The 27,991-nt window shown below is 41.4% G+C and overlaps 1 protein-coding gene across 3 annotated transcripts; it reads right to left on the bottom strand.

Moving 5' to 3' along the window:
- Window positions 1-22: 22 nt before the first annotated feature.
- Window positions 23-20,429, bottom strand: LAMP2 (lysosomal associated membrane protein 2). 3 transcript variants are annotated; one of them, XM_068697314.1, is made up of 9 exons: window positions 20,268-20,429; window positions 13,172-13,290; window positions 12,488-12,701; window positions 11,691-11,852; window positions 10,676-10,893; window positions 9,283-9,402; window positions 8,924-8,999; window positions 8,320-8,487; window positions 23-1,281 (listed from the first exon to the last, which is right to left on the bottom strand). In XM_068697314.1, exons 1-9 carry the CDS (start codon window positions 20,335-20,337, stop codon window positions 1,139-1,141), a joined length of 1,290 nt encoding a protein of 429 aa, XP_068553415.1. In that variant the 5' UTR covers window positions 20,338-20,429; the 3' UTR covers window positions 23-1,138. The 3 variants fall into 3 exon arrangements, with proteins under 3 accessions (XP_068553415.1, XP_068553414.1, XP_068553417.1); XM_068697313.1 differs by lacking the exon at window positions 23-1,281 and adding an exon at window positions 1,893-3,300 and having other exon boundaries at window positions 20,268-20,428; XM_068697316.1 differs by lacking the exon at window positions 23-1,281 and adding an exon at window positions 4,587-7,028 and having other exon boundaries at window positions 20,268-20,428.
- Between the last annotated feature and the right edge of the window lie 7,562 nt (window positions 20,430-27,991).

Genomic DNA, 27,991 nt, shown 5'->3' with positions numbered 1-27,991 from the left:
TGTATATACAGAAATATATTTGAAGGTTCTGCTTTATGGTCAGCATTTCTCATACTATAAAGTTTGTGCCCTTACACTGCTAAACATTTTTGAGTGTGTAATAACTAGAAGGTTAAAGCCAGATTAATCCTATAAACACATTCCTAGACTGCAGCTTTTCAGTGAACCCCTACTAATCCATGCAAGTTTTCTAATGGAGCTGCAGGAACCTCTGAAAAAGCCGTGCTCTCAGTCAGTGCTCAGAACAGCCAAGCCTCATATGGAGCAGGGCTGAAAGGCTGCAAGGTTTCTCCTCTGTGCACAGAATCGAAACTGAGACAAGGTGCTGCCAGTGAAGCACCACCCTCCCATCCTTATTTCACAACTGGGCTCAGAGCAAGAAGGAAAACACATTAAAAACATTAAAAACATTAGCTGCTGACTTCTCTGAGTACTGGAAATTCACCAGGACTTATCTTAGTGCACAGACATGCTAGTGCAAAGCCACTGCACACACGTTAGCAACCAACTTCTTCATACTGGTCTTAAACACGTGGATTTACCAGAAGAATAAGCTGTTCTCGTATTAGGTTGATTTACTAGTGATGCCAGGTATTACCTTTACATTCAGAAGGAACAGGAAATTCAGACTGGTTCACAAGAAAAAGCTGTAAAGCGATGAGAAAAGACAACAGCCATAAGCCAAGCTCCAACTATAAGTCTTAAGATCTTGGTAGTCTTCTCCCACAGCGTGTACAATCCTTTTCTACGTTTTCTACCTTTTTCATACCTTTAATTATCACATGGTTTTAGCTTCAGCATTATCTGAGATAAGCTGTACACAACTAGAAATTTTCTCGTATAAAAAGATTAAACAACAGAAAAAGTCTCTTAGATGTTGTCTGTAGTCAAAATAATCACATTTCTCATTTGTGCACATATCAACTCTGCTCAGTCCTACGGTCCTCAGAACATTTACTTTCTCCAAAACCATACAGGGACTTCAAATAAATTTCCAATTTATATCATGGCAAGTTATTCTGTCATGATGCATGTGGGTTGTTTTTAATAAACTATGAACTTTTCTTTTTTAGGGGTAGATCAGTGAGTCTGGGAAAAGAAGAGCAGGAGGGGTGGCAGCAGAGACGGAACTAAGAGATTATACAGACTGATAGCCAGTACGACTTTTCCTTCTTCCAATGATATAAGATATAAAGACAAGAATAATAAGGAAGCCAAGTGCTATGCCCACCACGATGGGAATAAGAAAGTTCAGGTCAGAATCAGCAAGGCATTCTTCGGCTGCAGAAAGAACAAAAAAACAAACGAACCAAAAAAAAAAAAAAAAAAAAGAAAAGCAAAGGAGAACAAATTAGTGAAGGAAACCAAGCATTAGAATCCAAGTACAGCAAGGAACAAGCAGATGCTTACATTTTTTAATACATATTACTGTATTATGTAAATAATACATTTGAAGTAACATCACCATTAAGTAAAAAATTGATAAAGACGTATTTCTTTAAACATATATACTATGCACATTGCTTTGTAAAATAGATAAAATACTCCTGATTTGTACATTAGCTTTCATCTTGCTTTAGTGCACCGTCTCCTTAGATATACTAGAAACATGAAGACAGGACTGTAGCCTGAGCATGCGCTAGCTAATTACACCTGGCTAATTACAGCTGAGTTAACAGCAATAAAGCAACATAAAACAGACTGGTATACTGCTGTCTTGTCCAAGCGATTTCCCAAACCCTCAGATCACCAACACTGCTCCAGGCTTCAGACATGGAGAGATAACAGAGGAGCCAGGGAAGTAACTGAAAGTAGAAACTTACTGGAGACTTCAAAAGGCAGCCAAGAGTCAAATGCTGAAAGCACTGAGCGGAAAATACTGAGGGACGCTCTTTTTGGGTGGGTAACTTTATTTATTTTCAATTCAAGTACAAGAAAAGGGTTACCATTATCAGCTGAGAATTAGGCAGACCTTACTGAAATCAACAGAAGAGAGGAGACAGCTGTGACACTGCAGTGCTTCTCAACACACCAGGTGGAAAGTATGCGACCAACTCCTCACACAAACACTCATGCAAGTATCAGCAAACACAGCTGGGATTCTGTTCCAAACGCAGCCTGGAGCACACGCGGAAGCAGAGCTTAGCATTCTTCACCCATTTCAAGAGAGGGCTGGGCTCCACTCACGTGGCGCTGAGAAATGGTATGTTCAGTGAGATTCAGCATCAGCATCCTGCTTCATCACTGTGATGGTGCTCGGCTTTGGGGCTCTTAAAGCATCTCCTTAGAAATTTCCTTTTTGCTTAAGTTTATTTTAGAATGTATTCAAGTTTTAGAGCAGAATATGCATCATGCACACACTCAATGCTTTATCAAAAGTTATCAGCTATTGTCTTAAGTGGATATTTAAACCATTTGAGTGTCAATCAGCCTTAGTTATGGGAAGTTTACTGTCTTGATTTAGCTCACTCACAGTCCAGCACAGTGAAATTTTTGGCTACCAAGACTTTTAGCCTTGGTATAAAAAGCTAGCTTCCCTTTTAAATTCCAATCATGAGATGCAACTAATAGCCCAAAACTTTGTAATGTTTCTATTGGTATAGGCTATGCAATGGAGAACACCATAGTGTTTATTATTTTTACTTTTTAAAAGGAAGCATTCATCAGCTGCAAAAACTTTTCAAGGACTACTACCACAGCATCTTTAAGCTAAAAGACAGAAATCTTAAAGCACAGTTTTCATATTTAGTAATCTGTATATAAGGCACAGTCAATACTAATTAAAACAAACTGCAGTGCATGATAGATTATATACATTAACATTCAACATCCACAAGCACACACATTAAATGCTGTTTCCACAGACCAGAACAAAACTGTTTGTCTTATAATGCCACTGCATGTCTTCACAATTCTGAAATTTGAAGTGTAGTATTTTAGAAGAACTGAAATTAATTCATCAGTTGACTGAGAACTAGAACACAATCTCTGCACGTCGTAAAATTCAAACATAAACCATGACAATAAATTCCACATCAGTTCTTAGCCAGGTGCTAGTTTTAACCTATAATTTGTCTGACTGTGCAAGCAAGCTGCTGTTCTGAGTCTTTAGAGTTCAGTTTTATTAATTTGCTTCAAAAAGTTAAACTTTCCCATTTTAAAATTGCTCGTATCCGGCATTACGGTGTTTCTTGTGGCCAAAAAAGTAAGCCATAAGTACTAGGACAACTAATCCTCCCAGAGCTGCTCCTACTGCTATGGGTACAATGAAGTTGTCCACCTCTGGGCTGCAGTCTTCAGCTAAATAGAAAAAGGGCAAGTTTGAAAAAGAAATGCATTTCAACAGAAATATTTAATACTATAAGCACCCTCTAATTATTTAGAACAGTTAACCTTTTCCCATCAGGGCATTAAGACAGTCATCCAGAAAACCTTGTCCTCCTCTTCCCTCCCCAAAATACGGTAGCAATAGTCTCCCTTCCCAAACATCATACTAACAGATTCATAATTCTATGATACATGTTGTTGAAAAGCAGCTGTGTATTACTATATAAAGAATTATCAGTATTGTATACCCTTTGTACAACCAGGCTTCCAGTGACCAGTTACCAACTGCAAGTCTCCAGGATAGAGAGCAATACTGGAGATATAATTACAGTCAAGATAAGAAAACTTTTTATAGGACAACAGTAATTGCTGCTTGTTTCAAGATTTGTCAGACTCAGCCAGACTGACATGTACTGACAAGGTGATGGCAGTTTGATGCCTGCAGTCTCATCATAGTTTAAGTTTACTTTGATTTACAGCTTCAGGAACAGAAACTGCTAAGCTCTTTAACGAGATCCTATTAAAATATTTGTTCACATTAAAATGCTTCAGCTGACCTCAGCTTACATTTCAGAAGGTACTAACATTATTTTGTCTTTAAGTAGCAGATGTGAAGATAGCTTTAATGTAATGATAGCATATGCAATGCAGGCTAGAATCAAGAAGAAAGGGTGTGTGATTAGACTGTACTTTTTCCTCCCATCATATCACCATGGAGTTCACAACACAGGCCAGCAAGAGGTATAGTAAAGAGAAGACTAGTGTCTCTCTTAATGCAGAAAAAGCCAAAGTGCTTAGTAGTACTGTTATCAGAACTGTCAGCACAGAGAGGACCAACATAGCTTCTGCCTTAGAGGATGAAGCTGCTAACCAGCTCCCTGAAGAGTCCCTAATGCTTTCCCACTCTTGCTAAATGCTGGGACTTACTTCATTTTCCAAGGCAAGTTAAACAAACACACAAACAAACAAAAATGAACTACTCACAACTGTACACCAGTTTAAGATGGCTAGCAAAAATGAAATTGTAATGGCATCTTATCTGGAAGGAGCAACAATTGCCGAAAGAGTTTACAAGTAAATTTCAAATGATGAATGGGACACAGTATCTCAATTAGTTCTCAAGCTGTCTTCTGCTAGAGGATTGTACCCAAGCACACTGCAGAATGTGCTACAAAACAAAGCATTAAGACACAGGCAACTGAGGACTCTTTGAGGAGCACCTTCACAAGTTACATAACAGAATCTCAGATGTAGACTGATTAAGTTGGCCTTACTCCTTTATTTTCTTTTAAAAAAGGTAATACAAGATGTCTGTTTTCAAATCGGTTAAAAAATATGAACAAGTTTCCTTAATAAACAGAACAATCTTTATTATTTAGAGCACATGTTGAGCAGGGTTGACAATTCCCTGTGGATCAATACATACAGGAAAACTAGTGGTTTTATAACAACAGGCAGTCAGGTGAAACTTAGATGTTTTTTGAACCAGTTATCTGCACATCGGTCTAGGAGCACTTCAATCTCTCAGCCAGTATAGTTGCAAACAAAGATCAAGCTCCAGGTTTTTGCAAAGGTGCATTTAGTTTTGTTGGATTTTAGGAGCAGTTTGCACTGATCTTCTATTTTGTCACTTGGAAATCGTGCGGAGATCAAAAATGCACATGATCAGATGAATACAGTGCGGTGACTACTCCATAACAGAAATGCAGGTATAACTGGTGACAATGAACTTCAGTCAGGAAAATGCTAAAAATCTATAGGAACTTCCGCATTTAATGATATATTAATATGATTAAGTTATTAGATCCACTATTTGATTTTGTTTTTAATTAAAATGTAAAGTCTTGAAGCCTGTTTTGAGATTAAACTGATAGTATTTCCCCACTTTCATTGAAATGATGCAGTAACTGATGCAAAATTCAAGCTGCAGACTACAAGCTATAGTAAGCTTTATCCACCCATTTTTGCTTCCTTAGCTAGTGTCAAGGTAAAACTGTTTTCATCAAATAAGTCTATGAAATATACTTTCAGAAAAAATCTGTACACAAACATGCCACAGACATCTCTACAAGCCTAGAAAACACTAATAAAATACTAAACCAGCTTTGATGCAAGCTGAACTCATTCTAAAGAGGAGACATTATGCTCATTAAATGACTAGTTTAGGCAGCTCATGTTATGACACATGCAAAAAGGTCACACATTTTAGAAAAATAGTTTTTTTTCCATGCAGTAAAAAATGCAGCACAAGGAGGCCAGAAAAAAAAAAAGTGCAGCAAGGGTTAGACTTGACAGAGCTGCAGCTTAAGAACAGTCCGTTTGCACTGCATTTTTTAAGCTAGTTAGCCTTTCCACAAAGCAAGGAAAAATAGGTGTAATTGGTCTATCTCAAACTTGTTTAGCTTTTGCATTCTTAACGGTAATAAATGGTACACAGCAAACAATCAAACACAAAGTACATTAAACACTGAGGATGCCAAAGGCAGACAATTGTTATATGGATTTTGATTAGCACAGAACCATTCAAGATGAAGATTTAAAGACAGCTCAAGTTGCAGCAACAGATACTGGCTCATTAAATTAAAGCATCTTTAAACAATGGTAATTCAAAGCAACAAGACAGACCAGTTCTGTGCAAGGTATGATATAAAGTTAAGTGCACTTTAAAGTTCTGGAATATTTAGACCAGTTATTCCCTATAAACTGATTCCAGGAAAAAAAAAAAAAAAGCCTGCATGATTTTAGCAGAAATCTGCCTCAGTTGAATTATTTCAGGAGATTGGCAAGGTATAAAACTGATGAAGAATTGATGAAGAATTCAGTGCCTAACAGAATATTTTTTTATTTTTGGAACGCATTTGGAAACTGCACTGAAATCTTCCAACACATCAACCACCTGGCAAGCATACGTTACCCACATTGTTTGTATAGCCAGGGTATGGGAATGGTTCCTGAAACCACCAAGGCAGGAGTAAAGTACTCAAACTCCATCAAAGCTAAGTAAGTTACTGCTGCCACTTCAAAACACCACTTAATTATCAGCCTGAAGTTCAACTCTATGAAAAACAAAGTTATTACTGGGCATCATACAATCCGTAAGTACTACGTGAGTCAACATAGTGACTAATGCTGTCAACTTAACTGACAATTATGACAAGTAAGGAACACAGAAGGGAGAAGCAAGTACATATCCTATGCAATCCTGGGAACTGCCCAATGCACATCAGTTTGGAAGGTGTTCTAGTTTCAGGCTACAATTTGTAAAAAGTGGAAATGAATCCTAAACACTTCAGTGGTTTTTCTTCCAAAATAAAATACTCAGCCTAGCAATGTATCCAATAGTGGTATCTGAACATCTTCAGAACAGCTATGAAACCCACGTCGTCTTCTCCAAAGCAGGAAAACTAAGAACGTAGTTCTGCTTCATCTGGGATAAACATTCTCCCTTTGTTTCCCAACTCCAATTAGCCGTGGCTAGCACTTAGTCCTAAGGTTTGGGGCTTTTTTGGACTTGCACTTGCTTCATTTAGAGTGAAATCAGAACAGTGATTACATTTAGATTCACAAAGTTTGATATCCAGCATAGCTTTTTCTTCTGCCAATTATATAAGCAATCACTATAATGACAATCAAGCCAGCAAGTGCAGCACCAACTACAATTGGGATTAGAATGGTGTCATCATCCAGCGAGCACTCCTGGGCTGTAGATGAGAGAAAGGTTGCAACAAGGAATAAATAAAGAATAAATACTTGCAACAAGGAATAAATACTTGCCAAGTGTGGTATAAAAATCTATTTTCCTTAATATGAAGATGCTCAAAATCAAGTATTATTATATATATATCTTTATACTAAGAGAGAAAGAACTGTAGAGGTCACATGGGTATTACTAGCATATATTAATCCTTATAATCATTTGGAACATTTGATAAGCTAACAAACTAAAGGAACTGTCCTGCTGTACAAGTTTTCATGTACACAAGGTCTGTACTAGAAAATGGATCAGCCATTCTTCTACTGCTAAGACAAAACCAGGCTTACCTATTTCATGCTTAAGGCAAGTCTGGTACATTTACTGATTAAGAATAAAGTAACACCTGGATTTGGTTTTGAAAACCTATGTAGAATAGAGACGTTACAGTGAGATGAAATTGCTAGCTAGAAGGAAGAAGCAGCAGCCAGCTGCAACTGGAACTACAACGTAAAATGGAACTAACTCTATACAGCGTATTGCAGTAAATACTGCTTACCCTGTTTATATCTAGGCAGGTTACTTACCTCTCACAAAGAGGAAAAATAGTTCAAAAAATCTGCACCCAGTCTATTTACCTACAGATTAATCTACAAGTATTATCACGAAGCACAGTCTGAATACCAGGCTACGCTAAAGGTTAAGAATTAGGTCATTTAAGCCATTCCAGTTTTCCCCAGACAATCAGGATAGTGCAGCAAACAATCATTTTGGTTTGTTTCTTTGGTCTTGGATACTCAAGACTGTTTCCAAAAGTAGGTCTGTCAGTTCATTTTTCCACAACATTCCTATTCCTTAGACCCACAGGTCTAAAGAAAAGAAAAGCCTAATGGTGTTAAGAATGTCTTCCACTGAAGTTTTATCTCATGTTCTTATATATTTAAGCTACAAAAAGCTGTATGTATGTCAAGAAGATATTGGAGAACTTCTAACCTACTGTGCAAGGCAATGCTAAGTCCCTCTTCAGCATCTCTATATCCAGGGAGAACCAACATAACTAGCAGACTGTTTTTTTTCTTCAAATAATGAGAACAAAGCTGAGAGTCTTCATTGAACTGGAATGTCAGTCTCAGAAGTTCAATTCATTCCATGTATATAAAAAAACCAAACCAGTGGGACAAGAGCTTCAAAAGCAAAGTACTTATGTCCAGCTCTAGTACTTTTTAGCAAGTAGGAATTTTGCAAGCATTGCAAGAGTTATTGCAAAAAAAAACAATCAAATAAAAAGAAAGAACTTTTACCTATTGCAAACTTGTTTTCCTTCACGAGGAATGGTTGAACCCATAGATTAAAAGTATGTACTTGAAGATCTTCATTAATCTCGAGAGTTTGCTCTTTTCGACACATGTAGGAATTACCAAGGAAAGCATCCCACTTGCTGAAGTTGTTGTTATCTGCATTTAAAATGACTAAACAAAGGGGAAGAAAAAAACAAAGGGAATTTGCACGCACACTTTAAATGCAAGAAAGATGCTAACTCATTCATAAGACTAAGGAGCTGAATCTAGATGGATCAAGAAAGACAAAGAGCTTTACAGTGGACACGACAGTTATCTCATACCTCAAAAAAATATTTCACTGAGAACTGTGATACAGAAGCCCACCTGATTTATATTTATCAAAAAGAGGCTCCATGAGCAGAAGCCTAGGAAAAAACAAACCTACACTGTTGTTTAGAGCAACTTTTGTAGCCATTTGTGGTTGATACTTAGTTCATACCCACTTAAAAGATTTAAAAGCAGGAAGTAACAGTAAGCACCAGTAGCATTTATTTCAGAAGGAAATGATAAATATAGACATAGAATTAAAGCTTACACTTGCTTTAAAGCAGGTATTATTTCTTACCAGAACCATTCAGGTGGTTGAGTAGTGTAACATTCACCTCTTTCAGATAAAATTTTCGTACACTTGCACTTGCATTCTGTTTAACAAGCAAGAACCAAATGTCAGTGTGCCAATCTGCATTTTTAATTTTAATAACACATGCTTTCCAAAGCCTATCACGTTTACCAGTCTTACATTTCCCACAACTTTATCCCAGTTATCCATTTGTCTTGAGGCAGTAAGCTGCCACTTCCACTTCCTATATGGGAGCAGCCTACCACCAGCAAGTTACAAGTGTTTTCTTTTTTAAACCAAAAATGCTCATCATGTAATACTGTTAAAAGTTAAATCTTAGTTAAAAAATAAAAGAAGTTACTTACAACAATGAATGTGAAATCAATTAATGTGCTGTTTCCATCGTTCAGTTTCAGAGTAGCTGATGTGTTCCCACATGTCCCGTCCGTACTAGTTGTTTTCGGATTGATGTTGATCAGAAGAGGCTGAAATACATACCATGTCAAATGAGCTCAGTTAATATCAGGAATTTATTATTTCAGCCAACAGCAGTCTCAAGCTAGAAGAACTTGTCATGAAGGAGAGGACAACATGAAGTCCTAGTCTGGCTACTACCTAACCAAGGCTGTTTGAGTTACATGTACATGCTGGTAATACAAACAACTTGCCCTGTGGTATCTCATCCTGACTTGAGAAAAAAAAAAAAAAAAAAAAAAAAAGGGTCAGGGCGTTTCTTTTGTGCACATAAAACAACAGCTTAGCTTTGGCTCCCTCTGGGGGAAAAGACAGCGTCTGCAGGGTCCTAGAAGCCAAGAAAGTTACAGGCCTTTAATGACGTTAGAGATGGTTCCAGTAACCAGTTAAGTTTAATGCAGGTAAGATTTTGAAGCTAATTACATATCATGCCTCAGAACTATTTTGATGCCAGAGAGGCATCATGTACACTGAGAAACAGTTTGGACAACCTTTCTACTCTTCTTCATGAGGTTCAACAGGGCCAAGTATGTCAACAAGGCCAAGTACAAGGTGATGCACGGGGGTCAGGGCAATCTCAAACACCAGTACAGACTGGCTGGCAAAGGTCAGCCCCACAAAGAAGGATGTGGGGGTACTGATGGATGGAAAATGCAAAACAAGCCAGCAACATGCACTTGCAGAAGCCAACTGTACCCTGGGCTGCATAAAAAGTGCGGCCAGCAGGTTGAAGGAGGTGTTTCTGCCCCTAAGATCCCACCTGGAGCACTGTGTTCAGCTCAAGCCCCAGCACAAGGCAGACATGGACCTATGATAGCGGGTCCAGAGGAGGGCCAAGAAAATGAATAGAAGACCGGAGCACCTCTCCTACGAAGAGGGGCTGAGAGAGCTGGGGTTGCTCAGCCTGGAGAAGACTCCAAGGAGATCTTACTGTGGTGTTCCAATACTTAATGGAAGCCTACAAGAAAGATGGTATAAACTCTTTACCAGGAAATGTAGTAATAGAACAAGGGGTAATGTTTTTTAACTTAAAAGAGGGCAAGTTCAGATTAGATATAGGGAAGTAATTCTTCACTATGAAGGTAGTGAGACACTGGAACAGGTTGCCTGGAGAAGCTGTGGATGCCCCATCCCTGGAAGTGCTCAAGGCCAGGTTGGATGCAGCTTTGAGCAATCTGGACTAGTGGAAAGTGTCCCTGCCCATGGCAGATGGGTAGAAACTGTATAGTTGCTAAGGTCCCTTCCAAACCAAACTCTTCTACGATTCTAAAATATGAGAGGCACCTTGTCTTGGGAAACATTCAGCTGCAGCCCCACAGTAGCCAGAAGACAAGTTTTATTTCCAGATTTAAGAGAATAGTTTCCTGTGACTGGTTTCTCAACAGGTTTGGGAGCGGTGGTTGGAGCAGGTGATGAAGTGGTGGTGGATGTGGTAGTTACATTGGCAGCAGTAGGCACAACAGTAGGTGCAGCAGTGGGTGTATCAGCATGACATCTAGTCTCTGAAAAGAAGTTTTAACACAAATTTCAGCATTGAAATGGTGGTTAAAGTCTCATGACCCAGAGGTCAGTTCGATACAAATACCAATTTCTCTGGTGAAATCTAAGCCCACTGGGAATCTGCTAATCCCCAAGTCAAGAGTTTAAAACTCAGCCCTATGGCACAGGATGACAAGCAATTAACTGCTACAATGTATTCTAAGAAATTTTATTAATGCCCACAGTTTTAAATCCATGTACCACAAGCGATACTACTTCTGATACACTGAACTGAAACACATCCACAAAGATAATTACTCTTGGTGGTTATAAAAATTGATTCACACTTGCTTCAAACTAAGTAAACAACCCTATTGAGCTGTAGTTAGCAGGATAATGTGCTAGTCTATTCTGACTAGTTGAGCTATGAGACTACAAGCTATAGCAGGCTCTGTATTATTTAAAAGCAGAGAATCTACCACTGAAAACAAAAGGCAGAGAGTTAAAAACCTTGTAGCTCCAATGATCTAGTGTACAACAATAGTTCTGTAGTGTTTAATACCCCGATTACTGAAATACACTTTATTAGTCTGTTGCTTTGGTATGAAAACAATCTACCTTACAATATACATGTATAGCTAAATCTGCTATATTAATTTATTTTTCCAGGAACAAGGAAAGGCATAAAGGATATTTATACATTAATGAATATAGCACATCTTAGAACTGTTGGATTATTATTTTTTTTTGTATTACAGGACTTTGGTCCCTGCACTAAAACGCAATACAAAAATGCTCACTCACAATTTGAAAAGCTCACCTGTTTTACCAATTGTGCCATTCTGAACAAAAGGCTGCATAGTAATATTCCAGACAAATTGCGTTACATTTTCTGCTTCAAAAGAGGTAGTATGATGACACACGAAGACATTATTTAGTTGAATTGGATGCATAGAATCCTTTACAACAACTGTAACCAGTCCTACAAACAAGCACAAATATTTTAATACCTTGTTTACATTTATAGGCAGTGTCACATTATCTATAATTCCACAGTATTAAACATAACTCCAGTTAGTTCTCTTTTAATTTTAACAATCCTAACATCTCTTGAATGTTTTACCCACATGTCCTGACCCAAGCTGCTACGTACTGCTGAGAAGTAACCAAGCTTCCAGAACTAGAGAAGTCATTAGAAAGGAGAACTCTTTTACCTATTTATTATTTTTTTTTCAAGAAAAAAATCCTATTATTAGTAGGCATTAGTAGAAAGAAAGCCCAACACTGCATTGTTTCACCAGGTGGAAGGTGAAATAGTGCACAAACAAGTAAGTCTTCCATATACTTGTTATATACTAGCAGCACACCAATCAAGGCTGTTCAAATGGTTAACATTCCCTTTTCTTTCTGTTTAAAGGCACTACTAGATTTAGTTAAGCTAAATAGTCAGCATTCTTATCCAGCATGCAAGTACTCTAAGCAACAGTTGGGCAGCACACAGCAAAGTCACTAGATACACTTTTAATACTTAAAATTTTGAAAAAAGCCTAGCAAGGTCAGGTAGGTGAGATATGACCTGAGACTGTTTTGTAAGCAAGATTCCACACTGGATACTACCTTTTCTTTTAGCATCAGGAAATACAGCAGCATCATTGGTGTTGTAGGTAAACACGATAAAGTCAGCCTGGTAAGTTTCATTAGTTTCTGTAAAGTTAACACTCCAAGAGTGACCACCTCCAAACTGTACTGCCAGAAGTGCAGCTTGTGTGTCATTGCCACAGACACTTCCATCGTGTGTCACGGTAGATGGCAAATCCAAACTTGCATTTTTCTAGAAGAAAAAAAGTTTTAAATGTTTTCAGATAACAATTCTTCCCCGTGATGGTATTACAAACGTCCTGGGAATAGGCTAAAATAATCTTGCGCAATGTTCTTTTTCACAATTTTGTACAATAACCTATGTGAGTTGGGTATCAGGGAGGAGCCACATCAGATTTGAGTACAAAAGTACAAATCTCACTAGGATGAAAACCTCAGCTATGTTGAGCATTTACTGTTTGTGTTAAGAACACTGCTACATTGATAAACAAACCCCACCAAGTCTGACCACTGTGCCTTCTACATAAATGCAATAGGGCACTTGTCAGTTATTTGTATTATTAACTGAGAGCTTATGCATGTTTAGGAGTATTCTTAACTGACTTCATCAAGAAAATCAACAAACTAAATATAAGAGAGTACTTAAAAGTTTTATCCAAGGCAAAATGCATTTCTCAATGAAAGTTAGCTTCAGATACTTACATAATCACTACTGTTTGTTTCATATTTTATCAAGAATTTCATCATCCATTGTGCATACAAGCACGTAACGTTAGAGGCATCCTTTACATCTACTTCCACTGCATAGGACTGGAGAAACCCTGTAAAATAGGATTATTAGCTAGTAAGACAGATTTTACTTCATTTTCTAGAAGCACTTAGGAGAATGATTCATTATAAAGTAGTAGGGTAAATTATTTCAGGACTGGATTAAATTTGCGAGACAATCAGAGTCACTGAATTTCTGACAAATGTAAAAAACTAGGAAGCCCACCATGACATAATCAAGGCTAGACAGAAATTGAGAGGATGTTTTATAGTCTACTTACCTGACGAAAACTAATAGTCCAAATCAGCATTCGCTTTCTGGTAACTGAAACTGCATAAATTGACTTGCACAAACACCACATTTGAAACAAAGTAGTGCTTGTAGACCAATCTCCAAACTATTTTACATGTTTCATCAATGCTACAACCCAAGTTGACCTCTAAGAAAAGACACTGGCGTGCCTTCATTGTGTTTCCACAATTTCTGGCTCAAGGGACATGGAAGTTAAATTCCATTTAAGATCTAAGAGAACTTTTTATAGTTGCTGGATTTTTAACCCAGGCTGACTCTCAACAGAGGGATTTCCCCATAGTCAGTTTTCATTTGCTTTTGTCTGCAATTTCTAGTCTGCCACAGAACAGACAGATCAGAAGGATCAAAAGAATCAATCCTGACTAACCTCAGGTTCATGTTTATCAGGCAAACTTCCTTAAACACACAGTAACTATGACCACACAGTTCTCTTCAACAGCCATCTGAGTTTCTTCATCCTCTAACACACAACAATAGTTCACAACTAGCTTCATGTTGTACTTCGATATTAGAGAATTTCCTCCCAGCCCCATACAGGTTCTCTCCTCTAGCAGCAATACCAAGTTCAGTACACAAGCCAGTTGGCTGTGACAACACTAAACTGCAGGCTTCCGTTGTTGATGCTGTCTAGAATTCAAAACTCTACATACACTGACAAGCTTAAACTGGCACACCGGTAAAAGTATCCAAGGCAGAGCTTGGACAAAAGTCCACTCCAAAGCACGGGAAATTGTGCTCGATACCACACCAGTGATTTATTAGTGTTATCACCTTCACATAGCTATTGTGTTCTAAGAATGTTTCTGGCTAAGAACAAGGCAGTAAATTAGGGTTTGGACGTGGTTTGTTTTGAACTTGAAGCAATAAATATCAAAGAGTTTTAGCTTCGATGGCGGCAGCAAATACACTACCCTACCTGACAAAGCATAATACCTGTTAAGATCATTTACCTATCATGTCAAGTAACTGAGGCCATACTCTATTTGTCAAGAGCAGGCACATAAATGTGCACCCTGCTCTCATTACACAAATTGTTGTTGTCCCTCTGTTACCTACATTTTCCTGGAAGAAAATTCACCAACCACTTTAAATCAGCTCATTAAATGACTTATTCAAGAAGGAAATCTTAATGGCTCAGGAATGGTCTGTCCCTACACACCCAAAGACGAGCTGGTGCTGAAGAAGACTGGCTTGGCTGAACAGAGTTATGGCTTGAGCTTAGGAGAAAAAAGAGGGTTTATAAAAAGAGGGTATATAATCTTTGGTAAAGAGGGCAGGCCACTCAGGAGGACTAGAAGGATGTTGCGAGGCTGTGCAGGGACAAAATTAGAAAGGCCAAAGCTCATCTGGAGCTCAATCTGGCTACTGCCATTAAGGATAACAAAAAATGTTTTTATAAATATATCAACACAAAAAGAAGGACTAAGGAGAATCTCCATCGTTTACTGGATGTGGGGGGAAACTTAGTGACGAGAGATGAGGAAAAGGCTGAAGTGCAAAGAAGAAAACACCTTCTTTGCCTCAGTCTTTAGCGGCAAGAGCAGTTGTTCTCTGGATACCCAGTACCCTGAGCTGGTGGAAGGGGATGGGGAGCAGGATGTGGTCCTCACTATCCATGAAGAAATGGTTGGTGACCTGCTACGGCACTTGGATGTGCGCAAGTTGATGGGGCCGGATGGGATCCACCTGAGGGTACTGCGAGAACTGGCAGAGGAGCTGGCCAAGCTGCTTTCCATCATTTATCAGCAGTCCTGGCTATCGGGGGAGGTCCCAGCTGACTGGTGGCTAGCAAACGTGATGCCCATCTACAAGAAGGGCCAGAAGGTTGACCCGGGGAACTATAGGCCTGTTAGTTTGACCTCAGTGCCAGGGAAGCTCATGGAGCAGGTTATCTTGAGTGTCATCACGCGGCACTTGCAGGGCAACCAGGTGATAAGGCCCAGTCAGCATGGGTTTATGAAAGGCAGGTCCTGCTTGACGAACCTGATCTCCTTCTGTGACAAAGTGACATGCTGGGTGGATGAGGGAAGGGCTGTTGGATATGGTCTACCTGGACTTCAGTAAGGCTTTTGACACCGTTTCCCACAGCATTCTCCTCAAGAAACTGGCTGCTCTTGGCTTGAACTGGCGCACGCTTTGTTGGGTTAGAAACTGGCTGGGTAGCCGGGCCCAAAGAGTCGCGGTGAATGGAGTCAAATCCAGTTGGAGGCCAGTCACTAGTGGCATCCCCCAGGGCTCAGTACTGGGGCCAGTCCTCTTTAACATCTTTATCGATGATCTGGATGAAGGGATTGAGTGCACCCTCAGTAAGTTTGCAGATGACACCAAGTTAGGTGCGTGTGTCGATCTGCTTGAGGGTAGGAAGGCTCTGCAGGAGGATCTGGATAGCCTGGACAATGGGCTGAGGTCAACTGTATGAAGTACAACAAGGCCAAGTGCCGGGTCCTGCACCTAGGGCACAACAACCCCAAGCAGAGCTACAGGCGGGGAGATGAGTGGTTGGAAATCACAGAATCACAGAATTTCTAGGTTGGAAGAGACCTCAAGATCATCGAGTCCAACCTCTAACCTAACACTAACAGTCCCCACTAAACCATATCCCTAAGCTCTACATCTAAACGTCTTTTGAAGACTTTCAGGGATGGTGACTCCACCACCTCCCTGGGCAGCCTATTCCAGTGCCTAAGCAGAGAAGGACCTGGGAGTATTGGTTGATAGTCGGCTGAATATGAGCCAGCAGTGTGCTCAGGTGGCCAAGAAGGCCAACAGCATCCTGGTTAGTATCAGAAGCAGTGTGGCCAGCAGGGCTAGGGAAGTGATTGTCCCCCTGTACTCGGTTCTGGTGAGGCCGCACCTCGAGTACTGTGTTCAGTTTTGGGCCGCTCACGGGGGGGGCCCAAGGACATGGAGGTGCTCAAGAGAGCACAGAGAAGGGCGACTAAGCTGGTGAGGGGTCTGGAGAACAAGTCTTACGAGGAGCAGCTGAGGGAGCTTGGGTTGTTCAGCCTGGAGAAGAGGAGGCTCAGGGGTGACCTTATCACTCTCTACAGGTACCTTAAATGAGGCTGTAGCAAGGTGGGGGTTGGTCTATTCTCCCACGTGCCTGGTGACAGGACGAGGGGGAATGGGCTAAAGTTGCACCAGAGGAGGTTTAGGTTGGATATTAGGAAGAACTTCTTTACCGAAGGGGTTGTTAGGCATTGGAACGGGCTGCCCAGGGAAGTGGTGGAGTCACCGTCCCTGAAGGTCTTTCAAAGATGTTTAGATGTAGAGCTTAGTGATACGGTTTAGCGGAGGACTTCTTAGTGTTAGGTCAGAGGTTGGACTAGGTGATCTTGGAGATCTCTTCCAACATAGATGATTCTGTGATTCAATAAGCTGAAAGAGCCATAAAAAAGCTACTCGTTGCTAACAGTCACACTTGATTTTTTTTCTGACCTACTAATATGGGCTCTACCATTCTAACAGAAGCAACCTTCCTATTCATGTTACCCTCCTCAGTCATTGTCAGGAAATTAAAACCCACAACCAAAACTTGGGTTCTGTTGCACAGCGAGCTTGCTTCCTCCTGCCCTCACTGCATGCATGTTTTGCTAACCAATACTTTTCTGATCAATGACTGATCAGCCTTCAACAGCACTCAGTGTGTGGTCTCAAAAGCATGTCCTCCCTCCCTTAAAAGCTGAAAGGGTACACCAGAACTTCGGGCTACTGCCTCCAGCAACACAGCCCGTAGTAGCTCACCTGAACCCTCTACCATCAGGGAAAGTTGGTATCACTGTGATGGCTTGGTGTAACAGCTTCAGCACAAGGGAAGGGCAGCATTGGCAACTGGAAGCATGAGCATTGCTGGGAGAGCAGGAAACGTTGCTTGCTGAATCTGGAGTGAGATCTAAGAACATGTAGAAGCTAGAGCTTCAACACTGCAGAATTATACAATGCTCTCACAACAATTACAGACTATGTCAGAAGGACGAAGCACCATTCTGGCATTAAAAATGAAGCAGAAGATGTTTTGTATCACACAATTTCTCTGTTTGTCTATTTTAATCTATTATTCCTTCAGACGATCGATTTGAACAAAAACAATTTTGACAGAACAGGAACTATTACTCTCTCAGGATATTTTTCAAGTTTCTGGAAGTTTCTACTTAAAAACACTAAAGATAAATGACACCTAAATATTCATAAACTACCCTATTCCCCATCTCCTGCCAAAACCAGCAGTATTAGGTAGATGTAAAAACTGCCAGGTACGAACAGGAGGAGGAGACAACTCAAAGAAAGCAACTCCTTTCTGTGCAGACCTTTGAAGTTTGTTGCTCACGGATGGCTGCCTGGAGACGCCAGAAACTAAAACAGTGGGACTTTTATTCCTGAAAATCCTTAGGGCTACCATTCATTCCACTTTCCTGCAATAATCTGCTGTATGCGGCATTTCTGTGTGATCCATTGAAGCCTGTAGATCTTTCTACAGCACTTGAAAGTTGTTCTCCATACAGTATCTGCACAGATGCTCACCCTAACTAAATGTAAAACTTTATACTTAGACTTGGGAAGTAACTGAAGGAAAGGAGAATGCAATCCAGTAAATCAAAAGATGGTTCTGAATATTATTTCCGTTATCCACAACACTTGCTGTTTCTCAAAATTTTATAATATTTACTTTCCTCTGCCACCTAATCACTGAATAAAATTCAGACCTCCACAGCACCCATACTGTACAGACACAGGCAGTGCATCTACTTCCCAGGCAAGGTTTGCACACAGCTCTTTGGTGCAACCAAGAGATAACAGCTTTGCAATTCACTCCCATACAGCACACACTTGTTACCAAGAAGCAGCTTAGAGTTTCAGCAACACTAAATATAAAACTCTCCCTCTTCGTTTAAGGAGGTATTTGTTACTGTACCTGAGCACCAGCTCTGCATTACTGCCCATTCTCATTTCAGAAGGAACGAGGCCAAACCTTAAGTTTTTGGAAACAACTGCAAGCCAGCCAGGACAGCCATATATACACACCTATAGGTCACATCTCCTGCTGTCTTAAACACCCCTGCTGAGCCATAATGAATGGTATGTGCAGGACATAATTATTTTACCACAACCCCAGAACAGTATAAATCAAAAGGAGCTTGATAATGATGCTTCAGTAATTTGCTTTGTAATGCTGTGATTTTATTTTTAATTTTTTTCCATGTTATTTTACACAGCACATCTTTTTCACCTTCATAAAAAGGCACACAAGTATAGAATGCTGTAACTGAGGTGTGACATTCTGTTTGCGCTATGAGTTAGCAAATGACAGCAGCAAAGAGACAGCAATACTTACAGAGACTGAAAATATCCTCAGAACAAAGTGGGCCCTAATCAGAAGGATTGGGTTAACTAGCACTCAGACTGTTTTCTTTACAGAGAAATTAGCTCGCAAATAACTTCTCCAAAGGGTGTATTTCTGCATAGGTGCAACAGTAAAGAGAAATGGAGAAATCCTACAGTAAGCAACTTCATGGGGTAGACTGGACCAACATAGATAATTCCAACACACACATGCACCTTGCACACCCTGACCTATTTAGTTACATCAACAGCAACTAAAAACAACTGGAAAAATATGTTTTGTCCAGCACAACTTCTTTCCAGATGACAGAAGAAACCTGCTTTATAAAGTGTATGTTCTACTGTTAAATAACTGATTAGAGGATGCATCAAAAGTCAGGCATGGAAAGGTAACTTAACACACTTGGCAAGAAGCACTAGCATAGCAATGGACTACATTAATTGCTAAATTTATAATATGTAATCTGGAAAACAGAGGCAGCAATAGCACAAGAGCTATTCTTCACAAAACCTAAGGATCAAACTGCCTCCTCATGTGTTCTGCTTGCATAACAGTGCTGGAGACAGTAAAGCCCATGATAATAAAAAGGAAGGCTACATTTATTGGGAGACAAACCTGTCTTTTTACAAATTGTTCAGTGTATTCATTTACAGGAATGTATATAGGGTATAAAGATGTGATTTATATACATATACGCACACTTTGCTGTTTGTATTATAAAGGCACCCACTCAACCAGGAAGCTGTAGTAAGGCCTGCCACTTAACGCAACTGCAGAAAGTTGCTGAAGTTAGCATTTAGGCATAAGACCTTTTAATAGAGTAGGTAGAGCATTAACCAACAAGGGGAAGAAAGCAGGAGCTGACAAGGCCACTGCGAGAAGGCCGGCTCCACAAGAGCAGGACAGCTCTGGGTGGCATGCTCCATGCTTCCAGAGTGGCCTGCGAGGGAGATCCCGCCTCAAAAACAAAACAAAACAAAACAAATATATATATATATATATATATATAAACGCACAGCTATAAAGATATAAAACCGCATCAGCGCCACTTGAACGAACCATTTATTTTTGGCGAGGAGGAAAAAAAAAAAGCAAGCACAAGTATTACAACACCCCTTACGAGGGAGCGGCCCGAAGCTGCGTCAGGAGAAGGCTCCTCACCCAGGGGGCGGCACCCGGGGACCGCACCCCACCCCTCCCCCCGGTCCCTCCGCAGCCCCTCAGGGGCTAAGGCACCACGGCCGTACCAAGCGCCCCCCCCCCACCTCCGTCTCCCCTCAGCCGGGGTCCGGTGAGGGAAGGCGCGCGCGACCGCCCCCGGCCCTCACGCACGGCCGCTGCCCGCGTCACATGCCTCACCCTCCCCCCCCGCTTACCGGAGGCGCCCAGCAGCAGCAGCAGGGGGAGGAGGGGGAGAAGGGCGGCAGGGCCCCGGCGCGTCTCCATGTTGCCAGCCTAGGAGCTCTACCGAGGGGCAAGCGAGGGAGGCAGGCACGGCAAGAGCCTCGCCACCGGTCATGTGAGGGGAGGGGCGCGGCTCGGTGCTGTGGTTCGCGGACGGAGAGCCTGCCGCCCGTGAGGCGGGCGGGACTTCCCGCGGCACGATCCCGCTTCTTCCTCATGTAGGGATGTTGAGGGGTTTCTGTCTGTGCTCGCCTTTCTCATGCAGAAGGGAGAGGTGTTTCTGGGCGAATATGAACCCCTTCCAGAAGCGAGGCTGAGGGAAAAGATGTTCTGTGCCCGGCGTCAAAGGCGCGGCCTGCACCTTAGGGGAGGCTGGGCTGCGTGAGGAGGGCTGAGGGAAGGTGCGCCCCCCAGGGCACCCCACCATACACAGGTGTTCACTGCAAAAAAATAAAGCTTTAAAACACCTGCCGTGTTAAATAAAGTAATAAAGGGGTGAGAAATGGGATAAAACAAAATACTGAAGTTGGGTAGCAGGGTAGGCATGGCAAGAGCATCAGACGGGTGAGCGAGGCTTCTTGTCACGAAATTGCCGCCACAGCGCCCTGTGTGGTGCCACCATTTCCAGCTGCCCTGCCAGGGTGGTGATAGATCCATCGCCTGCCCCACTGGCAGCAGCCACAGCTTTTGGGGGGTATTCATGTCCCTAATGCTGGAGCATGTTCAGCCCTGGCAAGCTGGTGCAGTGACTGGACAGAAACATTTCCTGTAATTGCCTCCGCTGAGCAGGGTGGGGTTTGGCACTGGCACAGAGAGCTGGGATGCTTTTCTGCTGGTTTTGTTGATGCCAAAATGCAGAGCAAAGGTGGGAGAAAGTGACTGCCTGGTGCAAACCTGTGGAAAGGACAGCGGGGTAGGAAGGCAGGGAAGGCAAGAAACCTACTTGAGGCCGGATGAAGGTATAAAGAGTGGTGTAATGCTGGACTGCAGGGGAGAAAAGAGAAAAAAGAAGATCAAAAGAGAAGACTGGTCTGGCAAAGAAATGAGACATGGGGAAGAAGAAGAAGAGACTGAGACTGGGAGACAGAAAAAGCAATGGCTTGAGGATGCTCTCAGTAACCAGGAGCTCTGGGTCCAGCAAGGAAAGGCTCTCCTGAAATAAGATATTCCTGCATCTGGTGCTGGAGGAAAACTGCAAATCCTATCTGAGTAGTCAGGAACTAGGAGACGTGCCCAGTCATGAGAAGAGAAAATGAAAGCTCTCTCCAAGGACAATAAGACACATTAATCTGATACAATGAGACAGTGGGAGTATAGATGGTGTAGATAGGAAAGCGGTATGAAGTCCTGAGGAAGTAGAAATAATGCAATTGGTGGTGAAAGGTCAGTTAAATATTCTCCATTGTGTACTTGTAATACCATACTTTTCCATGGTAAAATACTTTGTACTTTTCCAAAAAGCACCATAAAACAACACCTGGCAAGGCAGGATCACCACTGAAAACAGTGAATTGTGCTATGGGGGATCCATGCCTAAGTGCTTGTGTGGTCAGATTTGTTCTCTTATTTCTTTAAATTTCTTGCTGTGATTCACAAGTTCTCCTAGAACCAACCTACTGTGTATATACATACCTATAGGTACATCTGCCTAAACATCTTGTGTGTGAACATCAAAATTCATGTCATTTCAAAATACACAGAAATAATATATATTTTTATTCAGCCTTTGTGCTTTTATTTTTTAATTATAATTTACAGAAAAGTTACCTACCAAAATAAACTTCATACCAGAACCAGCACTTGTTGCAAGCTGCAGGGGAGCATCCGGTAACAGCATCAGGGCTGAAACCACTAATTCTGAAAGTAGCAAGTCTTTCATCTTTCTCAGTTCTGTTGTGAAGAACAGGATGTTTCAGAGGCTTGGGAGGGTCCTGCCTCTGGTGCTTTTACGTTTCCTCATGCTTCATTGCTTTGGTGCAAAGTCCTGTCTATAAAGAGTGGTGTCTCAGGGAGTTAGGAGCAATTACATTAAGAGGATTTGAATATTAAGATAGAGACATAATTGGGCTTTAATTAATAGAAGTAGGAGAAAATGTTTGGTATGTTTCAGGCACTTTGTGTTCTGGAATGTTGTATTTTGTGTTAACTGGAACATTGACTTCAGGACATGTAGCTTTATTTATAAACATTGCTATATTCACGTATCCCCTTTTTCTGAGAGAAGAATCCTGAACATTTTTGATCTTTTGCTTTGTACTAGGAAACAGACCAAAATTACAAGAAGTTCTGCACAATTAAAGGGCAGACCGATTACTTTGTTTCCATTGCAGCAATTTAGGGAAATGTGAAATGAAATGGCAGATACCATAACAAGTGAATCGGTTTCTGTTCAATAACACAGACTTAAATTAACAACTGGTGTAGGATTAAAAAACAGTTTATATTAAACTTTAGTACAGTGAGAAATACATTATTTTACACCAGAAACATCTTTGTTAATATCAGAACACAGATTCATCTCTTTGCTTGTTTGCACCTAGTTGCTTTCCCTCCCTGTATTTCCATCCTTGGTATACAACCACTTTCCAAATGCGTTTTGTGGTGTTTTGCCATTTTACCGTGATGTGTTGTATGATCTTTTTATTTAGGAGTTTACTTCTTGCTTGCTGTATTAATCAGGATAAATGAGAGGATGATTTCTCCCCTGGAGCTATGGAAAACAACATACTGGCCTAATCCTTCTTGCCATGAAGTTAGCCCCAAACTGGCTGTAAGACTAGCAGAAAGCTGAACTTGCAAGAGGACATGGGCTGTCTTGGAGTTAGCTCAGCAAAACCTATGTGCTTCATGTGTCTGAACATGGTGGTTATCCATGAAGGTTGTTTGCAAAGCAGTTTGCTTTTGCACAGTGATTCTCTCCTCTGGCCCAGCCAACTGACAGAAGCTCGGTTTTGGTAGTATTCTCCCTAAAGGGAGAATTTTTGGGCAGTTCCCAAGGCCTGTCTTCTGTTGGTAGCTCTGGAAGGAACAAAATGAGCTGTGCTCCTCTCCCTCTGTTAACAAACCCTCTAGCTTTCCTTAGAAAAACATGTACTGGCTGGGCTCAGAGGTTGTTTGATTTCTCTTAAATTCTGTGGAAAGCTGGTATGTTCAGTACTGGTAGGATTCAAGCTCTGACAAATATTCATTACTTCTTATTTGTTGTGAATAATTAATTTGTGCATCGTGGCAACTTAAAGATGGTGGCATTTATGTGGTAGCTGGACACCAGTAACACAAGATCCAGCTCTTGTGGTCAGATGTTTTCCTCTAATGATAGAGGCCTGAACAATTATAACCGTGATGCAGAAAAAAATGCCTCCCCTTATGCTTACTAGAGAAATGATTTGGCATTTGGCATGATTTTGGGAGCCACTGGTGGATGGCAAACTGATCCTGTTTTTGGAAGACACTCCTTCCATTTACTTCTGGATTTGAACACGAGGACTGCAGTGTTTCTGTACAGCATTACAATTTTACTGCAAGTTTGATGTCAGTAGTTTTAAGAAGGTATTGACATGTACTGAAGACATCTGTGATACATTATTGTCCTGGTTTCAGTTAGAACAGAATTAATTTTCTTCCTAGTAGCTGGTGGAATGCTGTGTTTTGGCTTAGGATGAGAAGAGTGCTGATAACACCTCGATGTTTTAATTGTTGCAGAGCAGTGCTTATACCAAGCCAAGGACGTCTCAGCCTTTTGCTCTGTCCTGCCAACGGGCAGGCTGGAGGTGCAGTAAGAGCTGGGAGGGGACAGACCCAGGACAGGTGACCCAAACTAGCCAAAGGGGTATTCCATCCCATCTGGGGTCATGCTAAACAATATATAGGGGTGGCTAGCCGGGGGAGGGGGCCGGACTGCTCAGGGTTAGGCTGGGCATCGGTCAGCGGGTGGTGAGCAATTGCATTGTGCATCACTTGTTTGTACATACTATTAGTAGTAGTACTATTATCACCATTGTATTATTATTATTATTATTATTATTATTATTATTATTATTATTATTATTATTATTATTTTCCTGTCTTATTAAACTGTCTTTATCTCAACTCACGGGCTTCACTTTCCATTTCTCTCCCCCGTCCCAGAGAGGGGAGGGGAGGGGGAGCGAACGGCTGCGTGGTGTTTAGCTGCCGGCCGGGTTAAACCACGACAATTATGATTTCTTATTTAGAATTTGTTTCATTAAGGCATATAAATGCATGCCTAATTTCAAACGTATAGGATGTTTTATGGCTTTCATTCATGTCATATGCTTGATGCCCAGCATATGCTTAATCCTGTGCGAATCCTTTAGCAGTTTCAGCTGGTTGGATATTAGGTTTGTAATCAGATTTTTCTTAATCTGGAGACTTGCAAAAATTAACGGGTGGTCAAAGCAAAGTGTTTGGTGTTTAACAAAGCACCGAGTAACCTAATGCTTTTGATCCATGGTGCAGAAGAGCACAGCTTGTGCAAAAAGAAAAAAACACCTAGGACATGCAGTAGTTACTGATTTATTCTAATGTGTTTTTATTCAACCTTTTAGAAACTTGCTTAAACAACACGCTATTTTGCATGTCTTTTCCAGAGATGCTTCTCTGGGAGGCAGGGAAAGGCTTTGGCACTGCTGTGCAAGGGAGGAGCAGAGCAGGGAGAGGCTGGCACGGTGAGGTCACAGAGCCACTTGTGGGAGGATGAAATGTGGGGCTGTGCTGACCTCAGCTGCTTGCTGAGGTTTTCCTTCTTGTGCAGCCCCATTTCTTGTGCTGGGCACTGGAAGAGGGATTTGCTGCGCCTGGACACTTTAATGAAGAATAAACATCATCCAGCACAGCTGGCAGCTGAAGCACCTCAGCTGTGTATGTTATTGGAAACGTGTGACTCCCAAGAGCTCTGCTGCTGGAGCCCTAAAACAATTGCTTGCTATCTAAAAATGTAAGAAAGCTGCAGTTCAGTCTCACTCTGAGCAGATGGTGGTGTTTCTCGGCGGCTCGTTCTCTGGAGGAGGTGGTGGTAGCAAACCAAACCATTAAATGCTGCTGCACCAGCAAACTGCTGAGTCAAGACATGGAATGCCAAAAAAAGAAACCTTTGTGCTGAGGTAAAGGGATCAGAGACCAGGCTACAGGACACAGCTGCAAAACTTCCTGCCAAAGCCCTCTGCCAAGCTCATGTTGTGACACTGCTGGGAAAACACATTCCCAGCTCACAGGGAGAACCAAATATAGGTGAGAAGGCATTTGGCCACAGATGTGTTATTCAAACACATTCAGAAAGTCATTTTAGTCCTGTGCTGGCTGGGATATTATGCCTGTAAGCAGATTTTAGGAAGCGAGGACAACAGTGCAGGTACAGCACGTGCTGCTTTGCTGCCAGCCCTGATGCAGCTGTCACTGGTTTACAGTACCAAGTCACACACAGGAGCACCCACCAGCTGCTGCTGGTGATGAGTGGTACAGTGATCAGCCATCAGAAGATGGCAGGAGATGAGATTCACACATGTTGTGAGATTTTCAAGATTTAAATCTGTTCGATGTGGAAAAACAAACTTATTTTTTCAATAGATGGACTAAAGACTCATGGTATTCTTTGGGCTTGTAAGAGCAAAGTAGAGCAAATGTCAATACTCTCCCTTTTGCATTTTTATCTACATAGATGGCTGACTTTCTGGAGATACATGTGTCAGCTTTAGAGAAGAAACTGTTTTGTGAAGAAGCCTGACTTTGCACAGAGGGCATCTCCCATTTCCAGTCTCATGGAAAACACACAGACTAATTTTTTCAGAGAAATGTCAGCAGGAAGTTTCAAACTCAAGCAGGAAGCTATATCTAAATTGCAGGGCTGGAAGGGAAACTACTTATCACAGATAAGGGATATTATAGGGATGTTACCACAGGGCTTCAGCGCTCCATCATGCCTGTTCCCAGCCCCGGCAGAGCAAGCAGGCTAGAGCTGTCAAACCCTGAGCTCATACCTTCCACTGCCCCATCCCACCAATACTCTTGGAGTTTGAGGCTTCAGGTCTGATTTGTGCCTTTGGAGCTAGGATCTGAAGCAGCAGCTGCTGCAGGAATAAAAACAGCAAGAAAGGAGGCAAGGGCCAGGCAGAACATCACCATTGTGGGCGAGTGGCAGCACTGCAATGCTCAGCTTGCAGAACCAGTTCGACGCAACATAGAGCAGGCCCTACTGGTGCTGGGGCCAGGCAGCTCTTGGCACTCCTTGCAGCTTTGTTCCCAGCCTGTGCCTCCTTCCCAGGATGCACCCAGCTGAGCAGGGCCTGAGGCAGCACCAGACACAGCCTTCAAGAGATGCGAACAGAGCCATGCTGCTGGAAGCCTGCAGCTGGCATTGAGGGGAACATTTCCTTCCCATAGACAGAGGGCTGTTTTAGAGAAAGGTAACCCTTTTGTGAACATTGTCAAAAAACAGCTATCAGATATACTTCAAACTTCAGACCACACAAGTGTGAGCTGAATGCATATTGTGATTGCATGTGAGGCTTTCTCTGAGAGGTACGGAAAAGCAGCATGAAGTGAACATAGTGGTAATAATCCAGCTCCAACAGATCAGTAAGTATTAGAACTACTTCCCCTTTCCACATGGTAAAAAGGAAATCCATTCCTTATCCTCTTCAGTGCAGCATACTCTCATGCTCTCTCCCTGCTGCAGAGGCAGGGTGGCTATGCTGCACCAAGGCTATGCCTCCTACAATCTCATTTTTACTGAAAATATTGTTAGATGGAGCAAAGCTTCTAGACTTACACTTGTTTAGAGAAGACAATTTTTCATAATAAAATGTCTAAGTGATTTTAACTTTTAACACAGAACACCTAGTGACGTCCCTATTATAAAATACAGATATTTCAAGCTGACAAACATCTGATCGATTTCAGGAGTTAAGCTAAACAGTCATCACTAAAAATGTAGTATTTGCTGGATATCAGCTACCAGCCTTAAAAAAAAAAGCTTTTTATGGTACTGCCACATAGTACTTGATTTTAGAAAGTTACCTTTGACACCTCTTTTGTGTGTACTTATGTCCCATAAACAGCAGCAAGGCAAGATCTAAGAGATATCTGAAAGACAGCCTTGTACGAGGAAGCAGTTACTTAATCAGAAGAAATAACTGCTCCATTGTAGGTAGATCAACCATCTGTTGCTCCTCCTTGCAGTTTAATTCAAAATCGGGATAGATTACTTTATGAAATACACTATGGTTTACTGTAATAGAAGTATTTACTGCTTTTGTTCAGAGGGAATAGACAGAAGATCCATCAGTCTCTAACTACTAATCTGCTTTGTATGATTATTATTTTTTTAAAACAAAATTCTATAGGATTGTGGAATACATAGAAAGTAGAAAATATTCTTTTTAAGAAGAAATTGTTAGTGGAAGAAACATGCCATGCATTTAGATGTCTCCAAGCTATAACAGAAAAAAATGTCACTTGAGCAGCATTAGTAAATGACACCATATCTATTTTAAAATGCCACCCACTAGGACTGTTTTGTGATCATGGCAGTGCTGTGCAAGGTCAGCCTCCCTACAGTACATGCAGGGAGACCTTCAAGAGAACTGCTTGGAAGAATCATCACTTCTGTAGTTATCTGTGCTTTCAAACCACCTCTCAAATGCTCCCAAAGCAAAACCACCTCGCATCTCCCCACCAG

The sequence above is a fragment of the Anas acuta genome, chromosome 13 (genome assembly GCF_963932015.1).
Source record: "Anas acuta chromosome 13, bAnaAcu1.1, whole genome shotgun sequence".
Taxonomy (NCBI): Eukaryota; Metazoa; Chordata; class Aves; order Anseriformes; family Anatidae; genus Anas; species Anas acuta.
This window is presented reverse-complemented; position numbering and strand designations above follow the sequence as displayed.

Bases quoted from the DNA above. Each gene is read 5' to 3' on its own strand.
- LAMP2 (XM_068697314.1), bottom strand. From the start codon at position 20,337: ATGGAGACGCGCCGGGGCCCTGCCGCCCTTCTCCCCCTCCTCCCCCTG. The intron at 11,853-12,487 runs GTAGTATCCAGT...GCTTGTTTGTAG, and splicing joins TCCTGATGCTAAAAGAAAAG to GACTGGTTACAGTTGTTGTA. The intron at 1,282-8,319 runs GTAAAAGTTCTT...TTCTTTCTGCAG, and splicing joins GGAAAACAAGTTTGCAATAG to CCGAAGAATGCCTTGCTGAT.